Source organism: Tachyglossus aculeatus, chromosome 5 (genome assembly GCF_015852505.1).
Source record: "Tachyglossus aculeatus isolate mTacAcu1 chromosome 5, mTacAcu1.pri, whole genome shotgun sequence".
Taxonomy (NCBI): Eukaryota; Metazoa; Chordata; class Mammalia; order Monotremata; family Tachyglossidae; genus Tachyglossus; species Tachyglossus aculeatus.
In genome coordinates, this window is record NC_052070.1 from 79215948 (window position 1) to 79241088 (window position 25141).

Sequence of the window (25141 nt, forward strand, 5' to 3'; positions counted from 1 at the left end):
CAAAGAAACAGCCTAGAAGCTGGCTGAATAGCCAGGATTCATGGTCATCTTAGGACATCATCATTATCATCAGCTATAAACAATAGATGTAAGGGAATCAACCAATAAATAACATATACGATCATAAAAATACACAAGAGTTCTGTAGTGGTGGAAGGGTTGCTGTGATCAGAAGGTGGTTGGAATAATACAATACATATTTATACATGTGTTCTATAAATGCGATTATTTATGCACATAAATAGCAGTATATAATTAACCAGCAGTAAAGACCGAGTGTCTACTTTGTGCAAATCATTGTTCTAGGCATCGAGAGGAGTTACAAAAGAAGAAATGTCAGGACATTAGCAGCTTCCAAACAGTGTTCTGTGTTCTGAGATGATACTCTTGAAGGTGAAATTTTATCTCTGCGTGAATGTGGATGAAAAGGCGAATGGGTGACGGCCAGTCCTAGAATCAAGCTCTCAACTCACCCTCTGCTGTCCCTGCTGCAAGACGATATTTTCTGGTTTCAGATCTCGATGGATGATTCTGTTTTCATGAAGGTACCTGAGTGCAGAAGCTGAGGTTTGGAAAAGCAGAGTTAAACTAAAGAATGTTTCACATTACGGGTCTTTTTTCTGTTGCTTAACAGATCACCACGATACCTTTTTCCACCTCTTTGCATCAGCACAACTGCACTGTGTAAAACGCGCAGAGGACGATAAAGGAATTAAAATGATCAGTAGCAATAGAAGTTATTAAACACCTACTAAACTCAAAGAGAAGTACCTGACACTTAAATAACCCATGAGATACCCCTGCCCTGGGTGAGTTTACAATCTAGCAGAGGGCAGCTTAGATCGATGACTATAGCACAGTTTAGAGTGAGAAAATAAAGACAAATGGAGCAAATCAGCAGATGAATGCAGGAGTGCTGAGGTGGCTGATGAACAGGCATGACTAGGAAGGCAAGAGGATTAATCAGAGAATACCATCTGGAGAAAGTTATTTTTCTAAGGGGCTTTGAAGTCCCTACTTCAAAGAGATATGGTTTGGTGAAAGTGAAAGGCAGAGGACATTACAGGCTTGTGGCGTATGGGAGGGATTGGGCCGGGTGAGTGGGGGGGATCCATCAGGAATGGGTGAGAAGCAGCATGGCCTAGTGGATAGAGCACTATCTGGGAGTCAGGCGGATCTGGGTTCTAATCCTGCCTCCGCCACTTGTCCGTTGTGTGATCTTGGGCAAGTTACTTCACTTCTCTGGGCCTCAGTTACCTCATCTGTAAAATGGGGAATAAGACGGTGAGCCCTATGTGGGATGTGGTCTGTGTCCAACCTCATTAGCTTGTATCTGCCCTACTTCTTAGTACGGTGCCTGGTACATAGTAAATACTTAACAAATTCCGTTAAAGAAAGTTAGGGATGTAGGGGTAAAAGGTGAAAAACGTTGGATGTATGACCTTTAACCTAGGCTGGGGGTCAAGGAGAGCAACCACTGCACGGATCCTCCAAGCAGCCTGATGTCCCTGAGCAGGATGGACCGTCGATCTGACCCAATAACAGCCATTCTTATGTTCCAACTCAGTCGACCACACCACCATCTTTCCTGTCCCAGAAGCCTCCAACCTTGGTGCCATCCTTGTTGCCTCTATTGCCTTTTAACTCTTACAATCAAATTACTTCCAAATCTTGCCAGTTCTTCCTACACAACATCTCCCAGATCTACCCCTTCTTTACTCCCCAAATAGCTGTCACCTGGGTATTCACTCGTGTCATTTCATGGAAAGATTAGCGTATCAGCCTCCGTGCTGGTCTTTCTACCTCCTGCTGCTTTCCCCTCCCAATCTACACTACAGACCGCCGCATGGATCGTCGATCAATCAATTGATCAATCACTTAATGGTATTTAATAATAATAATAATAGTAATGATGATGGTATTTGTTAAGCGCTTACTACGTGCAAAGCACTGTTCTAAGCGCTGGGGGGGATACAAGGTGATCAAGTTGTCCCACGCGGGGCTCACAGTCTTAATCCCCATTTTACAGATGAGGTCACTGAGGCTCAGAGAAGTGAAGTGACTTGCCCAAGGCCACACAGCAGACATGTGGCGGAATGAGTATTTACTGTGTGCAGAGCACTCTACTAAGCTTTTGGGAGAGTACAGTATGATACAGATGGTAATAATAATAATAACGGTACTTGTTAAGTGCTTACAATGTGCGAAGCAGACAGGGGTAGTTGCAAGTTAATCGAGTTGGACACAGTCCCTGTCCTATGGGGGGTTCACAGTCCAAGGATTTACTCCCCATTTTACAGAGGAGATAACCGAGGCATCGAGAAGTTAAGTGTCTTGCCCAAGGTCACATTGCAAACATGTGGCTGGGATCTGGCAGATATGATCTTAGTGAGGCGAGGTTCAGCCAACACGTCAATCAATCAATCAATCAATCAATCAACCAATCGTATTTATTGAGCGCTTACTATGTGCAGAGCACTGTACTAAGCGCTTGGGAAGTACAAGTACAAGCTTGGGAAGTACGTCTCCTTCCCTTAAAGCCTTCCTCTCGCTTCCTGTGTCCCTCCACAACAAACTAAAACTCCTCACAGTTGGCTTCAAGGCTCTCTAACAACTCACCCCCTTTACCTGTCCTTTTCAGCCAATATTCCACAATATAAAGAATTGTGGAATTCACAGTTCCACAAATAAAGAAAAACTCTCTTGTCCTTCCAAAATATTCCTCTTTGTGCCTCCCAAGCTAATCTTTTAACTGTATCTCGCTCTTGACTCTCCTGCCTCTGTCCTGTCATTCACACTGTTCTCCCGACTTGTAATGCCCTCCCTCCCAAATCCTACAGACCGCAGCTCTCCCTATATTCAAGGCCTCCCTAAAAACTTACCTCCTCCGGCAAGCCTTCCCTGATTATTTTCCAGCACCCTAAGTCATAGAAACTCATTAGTCGTCTCCAGGAGAAGGAGCAGACTAGCGGAAAGAACCTGGGCCTGGAAATCAGAGTGCTTAGTACAGTGCTCTGCACACAGTAAGCGCTCAATAAATATGATTGATGATGAAATCAGAGGACCTGAGTTCTGATTCCAGCCCTGCCAATTGTCTGTTTTGTGACCTTGGGAAAGCCACTTAATTTCTCTGGGCCTCAGTTTCCTCATCTGTATAAAGGGGATTAAATGCCTATTCTCCCTCCTACTTAGACTGTGAGCCCCATGCAGGACAGAGACTGTCTTCAATCTGATTAACATACTCTATTGTACTCTCCCAAAGCGCTTACTACAGTGTCTGCAAACAGTAAGGACTCAATAAACGCCATTGATAATGATTAACTTATACCCACCACAGTGTTTAAAACAGTGCTTGACACATACATAGGAAGAACTTAACAAGTATCATTATTATTATAATCCGTATTAATAATAATTAATATCATCTCTGGCACTTCTGAATTTATCTATACCATATAACTTTCCTATGTACATTTATTCAGTTGATTTCAACTCATTTATTCAGTTAAAGAAGAAGCTTGGTCTAGTGTGGGTAGACCATGGGAGTCAGAAGCACCTGGGCTCTAACCCCAGCTCGGCCACTTGTCTGCTGGGTGACCTTGGGAAAGTCACTTCACTTCTCTGGGCCTCAGTTACCTCATTTGTAAAATGAGGATTAAGACTGTTAGCCCATGTTGAACATGGACTTTGAACATCCTGATTAGCTTGTATCTTCCTCAGCACTTACTGCCAAGCGCTTAGTACAGTGCTCTGCACACAGTAAGCACTCAATAAATATGATTGAATGAATTAATAGTAAGTGTTTAACAAATATCATAAACATTTAAAAATGCATATCCATTATTTTTCTTAATTATTCAATTAATACAAATTTTTACATCTGACTCCCCTATTAGAGTATAAGCTCCTTGTGGGTAGGGAACATGTCACTTCTTTGATTTGTATATTCCAAGCACTTAATACAGTCCAATGCATCAAACAGGCACTCTATAAATACACTAATGATTAGAGAAGCAGCATGGCTTAGTGGAAAGAGCTCGGGCTTGGGAGTCAGAGGTCAATCAATCAATCAATCGTATTTATTGAGCGCTTACTGTGTGCAGAGCACTGTACTAAGCGCTTGGGAAGTACAAGTTGGCAACATATAGAGACAGTCCCTATCCAACAGTGGGCTCACAGTCTAAAAGGGGGAGACAGAGAACAAAACCAAACATACTAACAAAATAAAATAAATAGAATAGATATGCACACATAAAATAAATAAATAAATAGAATAATAAATATGTACAAACATAAGGTCATGCGTTCTAATCCCGACTCCGCGACTTATCAGCTGTATGACTTTGGGCAAGTCACTCAACTTCTCTGTGCCTCAGTTACCTCATCTGTAAAATGGAGATCAAGACTGTGAGCCCCAAGTGGGACCACCTAATAACCTTGTATCTATCCCAGCGCTTAGAACAGTGCTTGACACATAGTAAGCGATTAATAAATACCAACATTATTATTATTATTATTACTACTACTACTTAATCCATCTCTAATACTTAGAACCAAGACATTTAGCAGTGTTACCAAGGAATCAGTAGAATTTGAGAAAATAAAGAAAAACTCTCTCCTCCTTCCATCAGCTCACCCCATCCCCATTTCTTTCACCTAATGTTAGGGGTCTGAGACCAGCTCTAATGGGGAAGCTGACTGGAAACACTTGGTCACAGGCACCGAGCAGACACATGCCATCTATTGTGACTTTCTAGGAGCTCCCCTGACTCCCTGCCTCTTACTCCGAGGACCCAAAAGACCTGGGTTCTAATCCTGGTTCCGCCACTTGCCTGCTGTATGGTGACCTTGAACAAGTCACTTAACTCTGTGCCTCATTTTCCTCATCTATGAAATGGGGATTAACTCCCACACCCTCTTACTCTGAGCCTCACGTGGGACAGGGACTATGTCCGACATGATTATCTTGCATAATAATAATAATAAATGACATTTGTTAAGCGCTTACTATGTGCCAAGCACTGTACTAGGTACTGGGGGAGATACAAGGTAATCAGGTTGTCCCACGTGGGGCTTACAGTCTTAATCCCCATTTTACAAATTGTATCTGCATCTACCCCAGCATAAGCGCTTACTATGTGCCAAGCACTGTTCTATGTGCTGGGGGAGATACAAGGTAATCAGGTTATCCCACGTGGGGCTTACAGTCTTAATCCCCATTTTACAAATTGTATCTGTATCTACCCCAGCGTAAGTGTTTATGTGTCAAGCACTGTTCTACGCGCTGGGGGAGATACAAGGAAATCAGGTTATCCCACGTGGGGCTCACAGTCTTAATCCCCATTTTACAGATTGTATCTGTATCTACCCCAGCAAAAGTGTTTACTATGTGTCAAGCACTGCTCTAAGCGCTGGGGTAGATATAAATTAATCAGGTTGGTCACAGTCTCAGTCCCATATGGGCTCACACTCTTAATCCCCAGTTGACAGATGAGGTAACTGAGACCCAGAGAAGTTAAGTGACTTGCTCAAGATCATACTGTGTAAGGGCTTAATGAATACCACAATTATGAATTATTATTATTTATTATTAGCAGCATTACTCATCTGGAATCCACAGGTGAAGAAAGGAGCTCATTCCGATTCAAGATTAGCTGTGCCATGGAACCAGATCCCAGCTCACCCAATAAGTAGCCCAGCCACATTTTTATCAAAGGCCGCGGTGACTGGTTTAGTCCCTAACACTGATGAGAGAATCATTCCTCTGTTTTCAGAAGGAAACACACTCATGTGCTTTTCAAAAGTATAATGGTTGGGAAGGACTCCAAGAAACCCATGATAAGGCTTCCTAGGGTTCATCAGAGAACTAGTTAGTGGAAGATCTGTCATTTCCCATAGCTCTACAATTTTCTGAACTTTTTCACTTCTGCTAGGGCAGTGGCCGCACCTAGGAGTTATCCGAAGGCCAAAAATGGATTTATAACATAGGAGGGCTCCAACTACTTGCACTTATTTGACAAAAATTTGCACGTGCTATGTAGACTGGACTGTTCATTTCACTCATTTTGCAAGTTAAAATTTTCTATTATTGAGTTTTTCATTCTTCGGTTTTCTCTTCTCCAGGCTTTCCCCCATACTATTGCTGACCAGGAGATGAGTGTTTTGTTGTTTTTTATGTTATTTGTTAAGTGCTTACTTTGTGCCAGGCACTGTACTTAGCACTAGGGTAGATACAAGATAATCAGGTTGGACACAGCCCATGTTCCACATGGGGGTCACAGTCTTAATCCCCATTTTGCAGATGAGGTAACTGAGGCACAGAGAAATGAAGTGACTTGCCCAATGTCACGCAGCAGAAAGTGATGGAGCTGGGATTAGAACCCAGGTCCTTCTGATTCTCAGGCCCACGCTCAGTCCGCTAGGCCATGTAATCTCTGCCCACCCACAGGCTGATCTTGATCTGGGGAGACAGCAGCTTAAACGACAAAGAAACCAGTGGTACTTACTGAGTTCATACCGTGTGCAGAGCGATGTAGTAAGAGCTTGGGAGCTTACATTAGAGGTAGGAGACATGACTGTGAGCCCTTTTAGACTGTGAGCCCACTGTTGGGTAGGGACTGTCTCTATATGTTGCCAACTTGTACTTCCCAAGCGCTTAGTACAGTGCTCTGCACACAGTACATGCTCAATAAATACGATTGATTGATTGATTGATTGATCCTTTCCCACAGGGAGTATATACTGTCATTCAGCAGCTATCCCTTCATATGGGAATATTTCCGGGCATTGCCCACGCTGGCAAGCTCGATGGTCTGCCATCTTGCATCACGTGCTCAGACAAGGGCATGAAGATGGCTCAGGGAAAGCCATCATCACTACTGCAAAAATCACTCCAGCATACGTACTGCTCGGTTTCCTCATCTGTAAAATGGGGATTCAGTACTGGCTCTTCATCAGGGAGAACACAGGGACTGTGTCCGACTTTGGTTATTTTGCATCCACCCCAGTGCTTAGTGGATTGTAGATGCTTTTTCTAGGAGAATATATCAAGGGGACTATATCTAGGGGAAGCAGTGTGACAGTGGACAGAGTATGGCCTGGGAGTCAGAAGGTCCTGGGTTCTAATCCTGACTCCACTGCTTTCTGCTGTGTGACCTTGGGCAAGTCACTTCACTTCTCTGGGCCTCGATGACCTCATCTGTAAAATGGGGATTAAGAGTGTAAGCCCCATGTGGGCCAGGTACTGTGTGCAACCTGATTAAATTGTATCTACCCCAGCACTTAGAACAGAGTTGGCATATAGTAAGTGCTTAACAAGTACCATAATAGTAATAATTACTATTATTATATTGATCAATCATATTTATCGAGCACTTGCTGTGTGCAGAGCACTATAGAAAGCGCTTGGAAAAGTACAACACAACAGAGCTGGTAAATATGTTTCTTGCCCACGATAGGCTTACAAGCTTGTCATGTATAACAAATACTATTATTGTAATGACATACATTTCCCATTTCCCTCTTAATCACTGGGGTCTGAGCAATGCCCACTCCAAATATGAGGTAAAAAAGGTTCATTACTAATGTTTCCACGGGTCCAATGGGGAAGTCCACAAGACAGTCGCTTTTAATGACAGCCACACTCTCGCATTCCAACTAACACCAGGAATCTCAGAAGTCAGTGTACAGTTTTCCAGGTTCACTTTTGATATCTGTTCCTTGGATCTCTCTTCTTAAATGTGGGCAAAGCACTGCAATAAGTGCTTGGAAGACTATAACAGAGTTAACAGACATAATCTTTGCCCTAAAGAGTTTACAATCTAGCAGGGGAGACGGACACTCAAGTTTACTCCAGGAAGAAGGAAGTAAATGAGTATAAAGGTATGACCATAGGTGCTATGGGAAGTTAGGAGTAATTAGAGCTTAGGTGAGGTAAAAGTGCTGAAATGGAAGTTGGGAAAACAAGGTGGGCCGCTTGGAAGTTAACCAGGGAAGGCTTCCTGGTGGAGACGTGATTTCAGAAGGGCTTTCGAAATGAGGGGAGCAGTGGTCTGTCGGATGTTAAAGCAGACAGAGCTCCAGGCAAGACGGAGAGGGTGAGCAAGAGGTCAGTGGAGGGGGAAGGAAGAATGAGGCACAGTAAATAGGTTAACTTGAGAGGAACAATGACTGACTTGGGGTGTGGCGAGAGAAGAGAGTGGATACATCGCCACTGCATTTGGATCTGTGCCCTTTAAGCACCTGACATTCATCCCATCCTTAGCCCTAAAGCACTTACATACACGGCCATAATTTATTCTCATGTCTGTCTCCCCCTCTAGTCTGCAAACTCCTTGTGAGCAGAGAATATGTCTATGAATTCTGTCGCGTTCTCTCCCAAGACACTTGGGACAGTGTTCTGCACACAGTAAGCATTCAGTAAATACTGTTGATTTTTACATTTTTATTATCATTATTATTATAATTTTTAAGCTTTTACCATGCGTCAAGCACTGTTCTAAGTGCTGGGGTAGATACAAGATAATCAGGTTGGACACAGTTTCTATCCCATATGGGGCTCACAGTCTAAGGGGGAGGGACAAAAGGTATTTAACACCCATTTTACAGTTGAGGAAACTGAGGCACAGAGAAGTTATGGTCACACAGGAAGCAATGGGCAGAGCCAGGATTAGAACCCAGGTCCTCTGATCCCAGGCCTCTTCCCACTAGGCCACACCTCTTACACTTCTGTGTGTCTTAAAGTCATAGGTCAGGAGTTTCTGCTTGATGCAGAGTGGAATGGGCAAACTCTGGAGGTTTTTAAGGACTAGAAAATGATCCAAGCTACAGAGGGAAGTGTGGACTGGAGAGGTTTTTAAGGACTAGAAAATGATCCAAGCTACAGAGGGAAGTGTGGACTGGAGAGGTGAGACAGAAGACTGGGAGATTAGCAAAGAGGCTGAAGCAGTAGTCAAGCCAGAAATACACATTCTTATATTTTATTATATATATAATACAACCAAACAAGTAATGTGTTAATTGTAGATATAGTTATGAAGAAGACTGTACACATAAAAACCTAGGGCACATTTGAAAACTCCTTTTAATTTCTTTCGATTCCCTAGTGAGAATGCTATCTTTTCAGGCGCTCATTTTAATAATCATAGTGGTATTTGTTTACTGGACAATATGTCAAGGTTGAGGGTGGGCTGCAGGTGCAGAGAAGATACCTATGTCTAGAAGGACATGCAACTGAGATGTTTTCCTAAGAGTGAGGATGGCCTGCACTGAGCCATTCCCAACCTCTTACCTGGTCCCCATAAATAGAAAAGCACACTTTACAGGCCAGTTGGTCGGATAACTGGCACAGCCAGGGTTCCCAGAATGGAATCTCTCAGGGACACCTCTTCCATTACTGGGTCCTCATCTGTTTCCTAAGCCATTACTGAGTGAGGTACTCATGCTGGCTCAACACACAATTTGGGTTTTTCCCCCCAGTTGGTGAAAGATTATTGATAACAAAAAATATACAATGAAAATAAAAAAACTCCCAAGCATATGACAAAAATGGGAAAATGTTGTCCTGACAAAACCCAGTGCCCTTACCCTCGACGGAATGATTTCCGGCCTTGGTCTTAGCCTCCCATCGGAACACAGAGCAGCCCCACCACTCACCCTGAAGGATTGCAGACGGCCTGTGCCTTCAATCAATCAATCAATCGTATTTATTGAGTGCTTACTGTGTGCAGAGCACTGTACTAAGCGCTTTTAGAGCCAATTTATGACTTGGACATAACCTAAGGCTAAAGAGGCCTGTTGCAAAACTATATATATATATATATATATATATATATATATATATATATATATATGTGTGTGTGTGTGTGTATATATATATATATATGTTTATGGTGCATGTGTATTTGAGTGTGTTTGTGCGTGTTTATCTCTATATTCTCTACACTGCCTTCTCACACTTCAGGCACAGCCTCTGTTTCATTTGCAAGGAACATCCACTGTAACTCAGCAGAGTTGGGCTTCCAAAAGTTTAGAGAGGTGGTTTGCAACTCTATTCATCAAAGGATCCCCTGTTGCGGCCTCCTGCAGCTGCTCAGGTCTCCCCGAAACACTCCATCAAAAAATTAAAAAAACACGACAAGATCTCCAGGGTGTTGAGAATTAGAGCGTGAGAGCGGTGTTTTTTTCTTTCTTTCAGGAACCCAATATTTTGATTAGTAAGGGGAGATTGGCGGGAACTGCTTATTACTCTATTTATTTATGTATTCATTTTACTTGTACATATCTACTCTATTTATTTTATTTTGTTAGTATGTTTGGTTTTGTTCTCTGTCTCCCCCTTTTAGACTGTGAGTCCACTGCTGGGTAGGGACTGTTTCTATATGTTGCCAACTTGTACTTCCCAAGCGCTTAGTACAGTGCTCTGCACACAGTAAGCGCTCAATAAATACGACTGACTGATTGATTGATTATGGGACAGAGTGATATTGGATCTTTATGGCATTTGTTACATGCTTACTGTGTGCCAGGAACTCTCCTAAGCATTTCAGGAACCCAATATTTTGATTAGTAAAGGGAGGTTGGCGGGAACTGCTTACTACTCTATTTATTTATGTATTCATTTTACTTGTACATATCTACTCTATTTATTTTATTTTGTTAGTATGTTTGGTTTTGTTCTCTGTCTCCCCCTTTTAGACTGTGAGCCCACTGTAGGGTAGGGACTGTCTCTATGTGATGCCAATTTGTACTTCCCAAGCGCTTAGTACAGTGCTCTGCACATAGTAAGCGCTCAATAAATACGATTGATTGATTGATTGATGATTGATTAGGGTAGATATAAGGTAATCATGTAGGACACCGTCCAAGTCCCATATGGGGCTCACAGCCTCAATCCCCATTTTACAAATGAGGTAACTGAGGCCCAGAGAAGTGAAGTGACTTGCCCAAGGTCACACAGCAGACAAGTGGCAAAGATGGGATTAGAACCCAGGTCCTGACTTCCAGGCATGTGCTCTTTCCACTGCACCACACTGCTTCTCTGAAATGCAGGGAGGTGAGGGAGAAAGGCGTTCAAAAGGCCTCAGGGACCACTAGAATGAGAAAGGAGCTTGTGATGTTTTGAGTAAGGCAGTCAAGCTAACAGGTCAACCTGACCCCATTCAATTGTGCAGGGCCCTGAAACTCCCTACTTCAGTGATGCCTCAGGACTTCCCCTTAACTCTCCAGGGGATTTGGCTCCTTAGGTGAAAAAAGCTAGAGGACACCCAGAAACGAGTCAAAATGCTTCAGAGCAAATAATCCCACCCTCTTTCCACAAATGCTAACAACTGGGTCTGCAGGCTAAAGGAGAGGCTTGTGGAGGAGCTGCCAGAATGGGAGGACAGAAGAGGACAGAGAAGCAGGTGTCCGGGGATGGATCACAGCCCATCTCGCCCCTGCCCTTTGCAGGAAATCAGGGAGTGGGCCTTCAGAACAGGAAAGGAAGTTGGCTATTCTATTAAAATCATATTTCATTTCCCGCCTGGGGCAGGAAGGGAGACAAAATCTATTTGAGTCCTGGTCTGCCTGTCCATGAAGAGGCAGGACAAGCGGGACACCATCAGCTTTGGCTCCCTTCCTCTGGGACTCGCAGAGGGCTCGTCACATCCTCTGAAGCTGTGGGCGGAACCCTCGGTGTGTACTTACCGATGTCGGAAAGCAGAGTGAGGATGGCTCCTTCCCGCAGGCCGCAGCAGTTCTCGAACTGGTTAAGGAACTGTCCGGGTCCCAAACAGTTAAGAAACACCATTCAATCAATCAAGCAATGCTACTTATTCATCATCGTCATCATCAATCGTATTTACTGAGCGCTTACTATGTGCAGAGCACTGTACTAAGCGCTTGGGAAGTACAAATTGGCAACATACAGAGACAGTCCCTACCCAACAGTGGGCTCACAGTCTAAAAGGGGGAGACAGAGAACAAAACAAAAACAAAACCAAACATATTAACAAAATAAAATAAATAGAATAGATATGTACAAATAAAATAAATAAATAGAGTAATAAATATGTACAAACATATATACATATATACTTATTGAGCGCTTACTGTATGCAGACTAAGTGCTTGGGAGAGTACAATACAACAGATTTGAGAGACACGTTCCCTTACCCACAGTGAGCTTACAGTCTAGCGGCGTTCTTGGTTAATTAATCAATAACAGCTAGAGTAGTAGTGTTTCTAGAGCTCCCACTTAGTGCAGGGTGCTGTATGTGAGGTGCTTGGGAAGTACGGGATAACCATTATCTGCCCACAAGGAGCTGACAGTGTAACAGGGAAGGAAAAGAACAGTATTAAAGAGTGTCCACGGTGGGCAGAGCCTCGTTACTAGTTATAATAATAATAATAATGGCATTTATTAAGCGCTTACTATGTGCAAAGCACTGTTCTAAGCGCTGGAGAGGTTACAAGGTGATCAGGTTGTCCCACTGGGGGCTCACAGTCTTAACCCCATTTTACAGATGAGGTAACTGGGGCGCAGAGAAGTTAAGTGACTTGCCCAAAGTCACATAGCTGACAAGTGGAAGAGCCGGGATTTGAACCAATGACCTCTGACTCCAAAGCCCGGGCTCTTTCCACTGAGCCACGCTGCTTCTCTGAGGTAACATTCAGGAAAAGTATGACAGGTGTGTAAAAAGTGTTTAAAAATGCAATTCTACTGGCCCCTACCCTAACTGGGAGTCATGCATTTTACTGCCTTGGTGCGCACTCAATGAGGAAAAGCCTAATAGCACATGGGTACAGACATTTAATGTATGAAGCATTGAGTCCTAAGGGAAAGAGCACAGACTTGGGAGTCAGAGGACCTGGGTTCCAATCCCGGCTCTGCCACTTGTCTGCTGTGTGACCATTGGCAAGTCACTTAACTTCTCTGTGCCTCATTTTCTCCATCTGTAAAATGGGGATTCAATCCTACTTCCTCCTACCTAGGCTGTGAGCCCCACATGGGACAGGGACTGTGTCCAGCCTAATGATCTTTTACCTACCCCAGCACTTAGAACAGTGCTTGGCACATGGTAAGCACTTAGCAAATACCACAATAATTATTATAATTATTATGAACATCAGCAAACAGAACAGAGCAAGCAAAACACAGACTCACATGGAGGCAAGTGAAAGGAAACCCAGTTGTTCCCAATCAATCCCTTAGATGATAATCAAGTCTGGATGGGATTTTCTGGTACCTTGTGGACAGTCGGGAGCTTAATTTATTGAGTAGGCAATGACTGCACCTAACGTCCAGAACTCTGGTGAGCTGTAACCCCTGGGCCTGCTTTATGACATTAAAGGCAACTCCATTTGGGTCCAGAGCCCACGGATTTGCCTGCCCAAATTGAATCTGGCTTTTCTCTATAGTAGCATTTACGGATAAGGCCTTTTTTATTTCCCCAAGATCCTGGCGGCTCAAAACTCAAGAGACTGGGCATGTCACAAGGGCCTCGGGGTAAGGTGAAATGGGAGAAGCAGGACTGAAGCTGGCGTGACCAAAGAAACAGCAGGCAGGGTTGGCTGGGGGTGGCCTGGTCTCAGCGTGGGAGGGGTGCTGCCGCTCTACCACCACCGCTATCCCAGAGCACTCTTTCCGGGAATTTTTCTTACCCTGGAGCCAAGTTCCGACTGGTTGTGGTTTACTTTCAGCCCTGCCTCTCCCTATGGTCCCCACACTGGAGCAAGATGAAAGACACAGAGAGCACGCGCACACACACACACACTTCTCTCCCTCTGTCTGACTCCTAGGATTCCATTACCAAATGGGAAATGTGTGGAAAAATTGCCAAGCAGCTGAACATGTCCTGGAAAGCCAGCAGTAGGGCTTTCTGCTCCTCTGTCTCTCACACCTGGTTAGATGGGTTCACCACATTATATTAGGTTTGGAAGAGATGACTTCTTGCCAAGGATGAAAAGCCAACTGATAGGCTTACCTGACTTTAATAATAATAATAATAATAATAATAATGGCATTTATTAAGCGCTTACTATGTGCAAAGCACTGTTCTAAGCGCTGGAGAGGTTACAAGGTGATCAGGTTGTCCCACTGGGGGCTCCATCAACTCAGGCTTTTCTCTACATTTGTTTTTATGGATAAGATTACCTGGTGCTACCCCTGGCACTCGTGTCGCACCTAGATCCTGGCTCAAAACTGCCTTAGATGCCCATAAGCTCTCTCTCTCTCTACAAGGGGAAAGGTGCATTTTGAACCCTTCCCTTCACAAAGGAAAATGGCCACTTGTATTCTCTTAATTTTCCAGGCATTTTTTTAAATCTCCATCTGAAAATACTTGCTGTACTCTGGACTTCTGTCAAAGGTTAAAAAAATAAAACAAAATAAGTCAAATGTCACAAATGGTTTATTTCCCACTGGGCTAAGGGAACGTTATCAGCCCTGGGCTTCCTTGATCCCCTCCTCTGCCTTCGGGCGATGCCAGGGCCGTGCTCACTTCCTGCTCTGACACACATCACTTCTCCCCTGGTACGTGCCTACCGCCCACGGGCAGAGAGAGTCATTCGGGCATATCATCTCAAAAGGAAAATTTGTTTTAAAAACAGAACATCCAGGGGCCTGGTAAGGAACAGGAACTGACCTTTGGCCTGTTACACAGAGAAGGATCAGTTACGTAGACACTATCCCACCAAGGATGTACCCAAGCTGTGACGAGACACTTCTGAGTGATTCCAAATAAATGAGCAAATTATTTCACTTATAGGAGTGCCATTTTCAGGAAAGAGAGGACTGTATCAGATCTTGGAAGGAAATTATCTTCTCTAGCTAGGGCTCTGGGGGTCCTGGGGGATTTCGGCATCCATGAGGGGGTTCCTGGTGAACTCCCACTGAACTTTCCTCTCATTCCTCAACTCTGTCGACCTCTGCTCCACCCAGCCTCATACCCTCACATAATAGAGCACATCCTGGCTCTCCTCATCACCTTCTCATCGGTCACTATCACTAACCTCTCCAACCCCGAAATCCCACTTGCCAACATAACCTCCTAACTTGCCTTCGGTCAACCAGTCAATTAGAAAAAGGTATTTATTGAGTGCTGACTAGATGCGTATCACTGTACTAAGCGCTAGGAAGAGTACAATACATCACGTTCCCTGCCCATAACGAGCTTTCAGTTTAAAGGGAGAGACAGACAATAGTATAAATAAATAATTCATGCTACATAAAGATATGTACATAAGTGCGGCAAGTTGCCTTCTCTCTAAAAGCCCGTCTTCCCACAAAAATGTATCCTCTCGCCCCTCAGACACCTCTGACTTCGTGACCCCCCTCCATTTATCCCAGGGAATCATGCTCCATTTGGAATCCCTACCCATCCTCCCCAATTACTGCAAAATTCATACCCTCAACTCCATCCCGTCCACCAAACTTAACTCTCCCTCTTTCAAACTCAGACCACCAACCCCCAGTCCTGGATTGGCCCTACAATACTTCTTCCTTTCCTCCTCTTGGGCCACAGAGTCCTGTTGGAGGAAATCCAGGGACCAGACCAACTTCAGCTATTTTGAAGGTATCTGCAATTGTAATCTGCTACAGTTCTGCCCCCTCCTCGACTGAGCAAAACTACTTCTCCCCACCTCTCAACTATCATATCCATGGTCCCCATCAACTATTTCAACTACTACCTTTAATGCCCCCCTGTTGCCAACTTGTACTTCCCAAGCGCTTAGTACAGTGCACTGCACACAGTAAGCGCTCAATAAATATGTTGAATGGATGAAAAACCTCCAGTGGCCCTATCTCTTGCCCTACAATGACCCTGTCAACTACTTTGTTGACAAAATCAAAACCATCAGGTGTGAGTGGTGGTTTTTTTAATGGGATTTGTTAAGTGCTTACTACGTGCCAGACACTGTACTAAGCACTGGAGTAGATACAAGCTAATCAGGTTGGACACAGTCCATTCCCACATAGGACTGAGGCACAGAGAAGTTAAGTGACTTGCCCAAAAATCACACAGCAGGCAAGTAGCAGAGCCGGCATTAGAACCCAGGTCCAGCTGAATCCCATCTGAATCTCTATCCACTAGGCCATGCTGTTTCTCAGTTTCCCCAAATCTCCCTTTCACCTATTCATCTCCTTTCTATCCCATCCCTTCTTAGCCATCGCTCAAGCTCAGGTTTCCCACCTCCTTTCAAAATCTACCAGCTTTGGCCTGCGCCTCTGACCTCATCTCTTCTCAAGTTACACCTACTCTTCTTTCATCCTTGATCACCATCTTCAACCTGCTCACTCTCTGAGGACTTCGATTCCTATGACTTTATCCTAAACGTTCTCGGGATTATATCTCTACTGCCCCATCTTCCTTCTCTCATTCCTGTCTAAATTCCTTAAAAAGGTTGTATACACGGGATGCCTCCATTTCCTCTCCTGCCAATCCCTCTTCAATTCCTTGCAATCTGGCATCTCCCCGCTCCAGTCCACTGAGAATGCTTTTCCAAGGTCATCCAATGGCCAATCACCTACTTGCCCAGTGCAATGGCCTCTACCCCATCCTAATTCTCCTCGACCTCTAGGCTGCCTCTGACACTGTGGACCACCCCCTTCATCTAAACCTTGGTTTTTCTGACATAGTGGTCTTCTGAGTCTCCTCCTATCTCTTGCCGGATCCTTCTCAGTCTCCTTAACTGGCTCTCCTTCTATTTCCCGGTCCCTAACTGTGGGTAACTTTCAAGGCTCAGTTCTGGTCCCCTTCTCTTCGTAAACTATTCCTACTCCTTTGGAGTGCTCACTGTCTTTCAAGGCTTCAACCAGCACCTTTTAGGTGGGTAACTACTAAATCTTCTCCACTTATCTCTCCTCCTCTGCAATCTCGCATTTCCTACTGCCGCCAGGAATCTCTACATGGATATGGTGGTGGCACCTTAGGCTCAACATGTCCAAAACTGAATTTCTCATCTTTCCTCCCAAATCATCTCCTCCATCTAATATTCCCAGCAGAGCAGACAACACCACCCCTCCTCTCTGTCTCTCAGGCCTTCAATCTTGGCATTATCCTTGACTCTATCCTCTCAAATCCCACATTCAGACTGTCACCAAATCCTACTGGTTCTTCCTCCATGATATTTTCAGAACCTGTTTCCTCCTCTCCATTCAAATGGCCACCATCCTGTTCCAAGCACTAGTCATATTCTGACTTGGCTATTGCACAGGTCTTCTTGCTGATCTGCCAGCCTCCAGTCTCTCCCCACTCCAAACTTCATTCTGCTGCCTGGATCATTTTCTGAAGTATTGTTCAGCATACAGCTACCCTTCATCAAAAACTTCCATTGGTTGCCCATTCCTCTCAGAATTAAATGAAACTCCTGACCACTGGGTTTAAGGCACTCCTCCTCTGGTTCTCCCCATGTGAAATTCCATTTCCTTCATGAAACTTTACCTGATTAATCTCTCATCTCCTCAACCTACATCCCTGCCAACTAAGTACTTCTTTGCCATGTAAGAACTTTGGTTACTCATGACCCAACCCCTAAGAATTTGTGCACATATATTTATGCTCTATTACTTCCTCCTACCCGTAATTTCTTTTACTGTCTGTCAACCCCCTAGATTGTAAGCTCCTTGAGGGCAGCGATCACATCTACTAACTTAAGTGTACTCTCCCAAGTCCTTGGTACAGTGTTCTTCACACCGCAGGTGCTCAATAAACATCACTATTGACTGATTGATTGATTGACCTGACTCTCATCAATCGTATTTATTGAGCGCTTACTATGAGCAGAGCACTGTACTAAGCGCTTGGGAAGTACAAATTGGCAACATATAAGACTCTCAAAGACTTGCACATTGAGCGCTTACTATGAGCAGAGCACTGTACTAAGCGCTTGGGAAGTACAAATTGGCAACATATAAGACTCTCAAAGACTTGCACAAAAAAGGAGGAGGAAGGAGTACACTCTTCACCTGCCATAAGTACAGCATCAATCCTTACCCCTCTTGGGATAATCTGAGTCGGATCTTTCAAGAAACAGGTTCTTGATTCATATTCCCATGAGTAAGCACATCCCCATTCCACTGGGCATGACCCTGGAGATCAGAAATTCCCCTGCAGTCACTCCAGGAAGGGAAAGTGCTCCTAATTTCCTCCTTGCCCAGTAATATGCCTCTCTCCCTGCCGATGGGAGAAGAGAGGCCCGAGACCCCCCGGAACTCACCTTGCGGAGGTCTCCCCCTTGGCAGTACTCCATGGCCAGCAGCGGCAGGTCATTGGGTGCCAGATTCTGCATCCCCTCGGGGACATCCCGGGCGGCCACCACGTTCGGATGGTTCAGTCTCCAAAGGAAGAAAGACGCAATGAGAGAGCAACCTGACTGGATGACCTCTACTGACCCCTTCTGCTTTCTTGCCGGTCTCAGCCGAGTCTGGTGTTCCAAATTTCCTTACTGAACTTCCTACTCATTCAGCTTCCTGTTCGTCACTGCAATTTCTGGACCCCATCTACCCAAAAGATGTGGCTTATTTTAAGAGCAGGTGCACAAGCAACTCTGAAGTCTTTTGATGCCTTGCACCAGAGATAAACCTCTCTTTTCCCTGACTGCCTCTCCCTTCTGCATCATCTGTACCCTTTGGGCAATTGGTATCCACCCCACCTTTGGCCCTTATAGACTTATCTATAAATATATTTATTTATATTAATACCTGTCTTCCCTCTAGACTTCTCCCTTCTGCATCATCTGTACCCTTTGGGCAATTGGTATCCACCCCACCTTCGGCCCTTATAGACATATCTATAAATGTATTTATTTATATTAATACCTGTCTTCCCTCTAGACTGTAAGTTCATTGTGAGCCAGGAGCGTATCTACCAACTCTGAGGAGCAGCGTGGCTCAGTGGAAAGAGCACAGGCTTTGGAGTCAGAAGTCATGGGTTCAAATCCTGGCTCCGCCAACTGTCAGCTGTGTGACTTTGGGCAAGTCACTTAACTCCTCTGTGCCTCAGTTACCTCATCTGTAAAATGGGGATTAAAACTGTTAGCCCCCCATGGGACAACCTGATCACCTTGTAACCTCCCCAGTGCTTAGAACAGTGCTTTGCACTTAGTAAGTGCTTAATAAATACCATCATTATTATTATTATTAACTCTGTTGCACTGAACTCTCCCAAGGGCTTAGTACAGTGTTCTACACACAGTAAGCACTCAGTAAATACCATCGATTGATTGAATACCTGAAGGGAACATTGTAAAGGCAAAAACATATATTGTCCACTCATATTCCCTGGAAGGGAGCTATTCCCCATCTGCAAACAAACTCCTTTTCCAGGAGATTGAGAGATGCTACAATGGTCTATGATGAACTGAATCTTGCATGACCCATCCTATGAGACTGTGAGATGGTTCCTCAATACCAGCTGGAGCACACGTGTTCTAGTTTCACTTTTTTACATGGTTATTTGTCAAGCCCTTGGGCCAGGCACTGTACTAAGCACTGGGATAGATACAAACTAATCAGGTTGGACACAGTCCCTATCCCACATGGGGCTCACAGTCTTAATCCCCAATTTTACAGATATGGGAAGTGAGCTACAGAGAAGTAAAGTGACTTGCCCAAGGTCACACAGCAGATAATTGGCAGAGCCAGGATTCTTCTAACTCCCAGGCCCGTTGCTTTATCCACTAGACCATGCGGCTCCTCTGCTTCATTGGGACAGTGCTGGCTTTTGGAGGCTTTCCAGTGTCCTGGAAATATCTAGAATAGCCCCCTCCTTCCTCTCCCCCTCGCCCCCCTCTCCGTCCCCCCGTCTTACCTCCTTCTCTTCCCCACAGCACCTGTAGATATGCATATATGTTTATACATATTTATTACTCCATTTATTTATTTATTTTACTTGTACATATCTATTCTATTTATTTTATTTTGTTAATATGTTTGGTTTTGTTCTCTGTCTCCCCCTTCTAGACTGTGAGCCCACTGTTGGGTAGGGACTGTCTCTACATGTTGCCAACTTGCACTTCCCAAGCGCTTAGTACAGTGCTCTGCACACAGTAAGCGCTCAATAAATACGATTGATTGATTGATAGAAGTCTCCCGGAATCTTGTAAAATGGCTCCTTCCAGTGGTTCTCAAAGTTCTAGGAATGTAACTGTGAGCTCATGCAAGTTGTTATGGAATTTGTTGTCCCAGAGCAGTTGTATCCCCTCAGGGAATAGGGAGACAAATGCGTGCTCCCATTCCCATTTTGAAATGGTTACTGGGTCAGGAGCCCAGAAGTCATGAGTTGGGGAGGGCAAGGTGGGGAGCCTGGCAGGGCCAGAGGCCAAAAAAATCCCCAGAAGAGGTGAGAGGGACACACTGCGAGTCAGAGCAGGGGTACAGAGCCAGTTTTAGGGGCAGGAGAAGGGGGAGGTTGCTGGTCATTGCCAGATTTTACCCAATATTCACTAAGTGCCAGTTTAAGGGGTGACCTCTGCATGGTTGGCCACTAAAACTGGCTCAAAATGAGGGAGTGAATGTCAGCAGTCTGGTTTTCCAGAGTCTTGGCCAAGCTGGAATTTTACAGTTCCAGACTGTTGGGAGAGGGGGTATAAAGAGCAAAACTACTCGACAGCCCAGTTATCCCACTCTTTGAACCGCCCCCTCCCCTTACCAGACCTGACGTTGGCCTATAGAGAATCAATACCTCCAGCACGGTCCTTGATCAGGGCTGTTCAAGGAGCAGGACTGTGGGTGCAGTAAATAGCTTGGACCTTTTAATAATAATAATAATAATAATAATAATAATAATAATAATAATAATGATGATAATAATAATAGTAATAGTTATGGTATTTGATAAGTGCTTACCATGTGCCAGGCACTGTACTAAGCACTGGGGTGGATACAAGCAAATCAGGTTGGACACAGTCCCTATCCCGCATAGGGCTCACAGTCAGCGTGGCTCAATGGAAAGAGCCCGGGCTTTGGAGTCAGAGGCCATGGGTTCGAATCCCGGCTCCGCCACACGTCAGCTGTGTGACCTTGGGCAAGTCACTTAACTTCTCTGAGCCCCAGTTCCCTCATCTGTCAAATGGGGATTAAGACTGTGAGCTCCGCCATGGGACAACCTGATCACCTTGTAACCTCCCCAGCGCTTGGAACAGTGCTTTGCACATAGTAAGCGCTTACTAAATGCCATCATCATCATTCTTCCCTATTTTACAGTTGAGGCAACTGAGGGGCAGAGAAGTGAAGTGACTTGCCTAAGGTCACAAAGCAGACAAGTGGAGGAGCCTGGATTAGAACCCATGGGCTTCTGATTCCCGGGCCAGTGCGCTAATCCACTATGCCATGCTGCTCCCAATAGCCTGGGGCCACAAAATGTGGATTTCCTTGGCTCCCCCCCCCCCCCTCCCAGCCCCACTGAAATGCTAGCACTAACCCCGCTGGGCTGGTGAGGTTATATAGGCTAAAAATCTTCGGAGGGGGAGCCCTCCCTTTCACCGCAGAGACGTGACCTGTGGTTTGACTTCTCATATTTATGGTTAACCTACACATCCGCTTAGCAGGTAAGGCATGAGCATGTCTTTTAGACTGTGAGCCCACTGTTGGGTAGGGACTGTCTCTATATGTTGCCGACTTGTACTTCCCAAGCGCTTAGTACAGTGCTCTGCACACAGTAAGCGCTCAATAAATACGATTGATGATGCCTATGTGTGTGTGTGTGTGCGAGCGCTCGCATGCGTGCACCATCTTCCAACTTGTTTTCTTCCTCGCTCTCCCAATCAATCCATCAATCGTATTTATTGAGTGCTTACTGTGTGCAGAGCACTGTACTAAGCGCTTGGGAAGTCCAAGTTGGCAACACATAGAGACGGTCCCTACCCAACAGCGGGCTCATGGAGTAGAAGGGGGAGACAGAGAACAAAACAAAACATATTAACAAAATAAAATAAATAGAATAGATATGTACAAGTAAAATAGAGTAATAAATACGTACAAACATATATCAATCAATCAATCAATTGTATTTATTGAGCGCTTACTGTGTGCAGAGCACTGTACTAAGCGCTTGGGAAGTCCAAGTTGGCAACATATAGAGACGGTCCCTACCCAACAGTGGGCTCACGGTCTAGAAGGGGGGGAGACAGAGAACAAAACCAAACATATTAACAAAATAAAATAAATAGAATAGATATGTACAAGTAAAATAGAGTAATAAATACGTACAAACATATATCAATCAATCAATCAATCGTATTTATTGAGCGCTTACTGTGTGCACAGCACTGTACTAAGCGCTTGGGAAGTACAAGTTGGCAACATATAGAGACAGTCCCTACCCAACAGCGGGCTCACAGTCTAGAAGGGGGAGACAGAGAACAAAACCAAACATATTAACAAAATAAAATAAATAGAATAGATATGTACAAGTAAAATAAATAGAGTAATAAATACATACAAACATATATACATATATACAGGTGCTGTGGGGAGGGAGGTAAGGCGGGGGGGATGGAGAGGGGGAGGAGGGGGTGAGGAAGGAGGGGGGCTCAGTCTATGGTGATTTTTGAAGGTGGGACTGACAGGATTTATTAAGCGATTGAACATCAATCAAAACCGACCGACCCTGCCTTTACAGCTCTGCTAACAAGAAAATGGAATTACCAGCAAAACAACTGAACAAACACAAAGAGCACAGCACAGATGCAGTTGCACTGGGATTGGCACATAGTAACCTCTCAATAAATCCCATAAAAATACCGACTAAGAATATGATTTCCCAGAAGTCACAGAATCAAAAAAAAAAAAAAAGAAGAAGCAAAGAAGGATGGGTCCAAGTCAAGAAAACAGATGAGAAAGCAGATTTCTGGCAGAGGTGGGATTAGAACCCAGAACTCTCGGTCTCCCAGGCTTCACACTTTACCCATTGTGCCACCCAAGGGACAAATGCTGTTCTCCCTCTCAAACTAAGCCTATGTCTGATCTGATTCCACGTTTGGTTTTGTTGTCTGTCTCCCCCTTCTAGATTGTGAGCCCGCTGTTGGGTAGGGACCGTCTCTATATGTTGCCGACTTGTACTTCCCAAGTGCTTAATACAGTGCTCTGCACACAGTAAGCGCTCAATAAATACGATAAATGAGAAGCAGCGTGGCCCAGTGGAAAGGGCACAGGACTGAGAGTCAGACGAGTCGGAGCACCTGGGTTTTTGCCCCGGCTCTGCCAGTCACTTGCCGTGTGACCTTGGGAGAGTCACTTCTCTGCGCTTCAGTTTCGTCATCTGTCAAACAGTCACTGAGGTTTCTGTTAAGTGCTTAGTGGGTGCCAAGCACTGTATTAAGTGCTGGGGTAGGTATAAGCTAATGCGGTCCCACATTGGGTTCACAGTTTAAGTAGGAGGGAGAACGGGTATTGAATCCCCATTTTGCAGATGAGAGAAGTTAAGTGACTTGCCCAAGGTCACATAACAGACGGGTGGCGGAGCTGGGATTAAAACCCAGGTCTTCTGATCTTTCCACTAGGCCTCACCGCTTCGCCCCGTGAGTAAAATGGGCATTAAATGCCCGTTCTTCCTCCTACTTAGACTGTGAGCCCCATGTGGGGTAGGGACTGTATCCAACAAAATGACTTTCTTTAACATATTCATTGGCAAGGCCTACTTCTTCCAGGCAATGAAGGAGCAGCATGGCCTAGTGAAAAAAAGTCTTTCTGCCATGTGCTTGCTGTGTGACCTTGGGCAAGTCACTTAACTTCTCTGTGTTTCGGCCCCCTCAACTGTAAAATGGGGATTAAATAATAATAGTAACAATAATAATAATGACGATGATGGTATTTGTTAAGTGCTTACTCTGTGTCAAGCACTGCTCTAAGCACTGGGGTAGATACAAGGTAATCAGGTTGTCCCACACGGGGCTCATAGTCTTGATCCCCATTTTACAGATGAGGTACCTGAGGCACAGAGAAGTTAAGTGACTTGTCCAAGGTCACACAGCAGACAAGTGGAGGAACCAGGACTAAAACCCACATCCTCTGACTCCCATCCCTCCGACTTAGACTGTGAGCCCTGTGTGGGACAGAACTGTGTCCAACTTCATAAACCCGTATCTACCCCGGCGCTTAGAAGAGTGCATGTTACATAGGAAGCCCTTAACAAATACCATAAAAAAATGAAAAAAAATGAAGGTGATATCAAGTCATTCAATCGTATTTACTGAGCGCTTATAGCGTGCAGCACTTTATGCGGAGCACTGTACGAAACGCTGGGGAGAATACAATGCAGATCTGGGGTTCTCCTCTATGACCTTGAAGGTAGAGGTGTGGACACAGTCAGAGAACCCTTGGAGAGTCACAAGGGACATTCGGCTGACCACCGGCCACAGGAGACTTTCAAGCAGCGTGGCTCAGTGGAAAGAGCCCGGGCTTTGGAGTCAGAGGTCGTGGGTTCAAATCCCGGCCCCGCCACTTGTCAGCTGTGTGACTTTGGGCAAGTCACTTCACTTCTCTGGGCCTCAGTTCCCTCATCTGTCAAATGGGGATGATGACTGTGTGCCCCTCGTGGGACAACCTGATTACCTTGTATCTACCCCAGCACTTAGAACAGTGCTTTGCACATAGTAAGCGCTTAACAAATACCAACATTATTATTATTATTATTATTATTATTATTATTAACTCCTGAATAGAGCATCTGCTCTGTTACTGGTGGCTAACTCCAAGACTAAGCCCTCTTTTCTTTTTCTTCCACTCCCTTCTCCATCACTATGACTTGCTCCCTTTTTTCATTCCCTTCCCAATCAATCAATCAATCAATCAATCAATCGTATTTATTGAGCGCTTACTGTGTGTAAGCGCTTGGGAAGTACAAGCTGGCAACATATAGAGACAGTCCCTACCCAACAGTGGGCTCCCAGCCCCACAGCATTTATGTATGCATCTTTAATTTATTTATCTTAATGTCTATCTCCCCCTCTAGACTGTAAGCTCACTGTGGGCAGGGAATGTGCCTGTTTATTGTTACATTGGACTCTCCCAAGCATTTAGTACAGTGCTCTCTGAACATAGTAAGCGCTCAATAAATATGATTGAATGAATGAATAGCTTCAGATTTTCCTCTTCACTGTAGAATCAGGCCGGGCCCCAGTCCATTTGCCAAATGTACGTGTGCGTGCTCTCTCTGTCTCT

At 44.7% G+C, this 25141-nt stretch overlaps 1 protein-coding gene across 3 annotated transcripts in view; it reads right to left on the reverse strand.

Moving 5' to 3' along the window:
* IKBKB (inhibitor of nuclear factor kappa B kinase subunit beta) overlaps positions 1-25141 on the reverse strand; it is a 79095-nt gene that overhangs the window by 20749 nt on the left and 33205 nt on the right. For all 3 annotated transcript variants that reach the window (XR_005451074.1, XM_038746618.1, XM_038746617.1), the window contains exons 4-6: positions 18199-18316; positions 11686-11755; positions 474-562 (exon numbers count right to left, since the gene is read on the reverse strand). Coding sequence is in view for 2 of the 3 variants with exons in the window: in XM_038746618.1 (XP_038602546.1) it covers positions 474-562; positions 11686-11755; positions 18199-18316 (277 nt within the window). In the remaining variant the exon portion in view is untranslated. The remainder of the gene's footprint in view (positions 1-473; positions 563-11685; positions 11756-18198; positions 18317-25141) is intronic.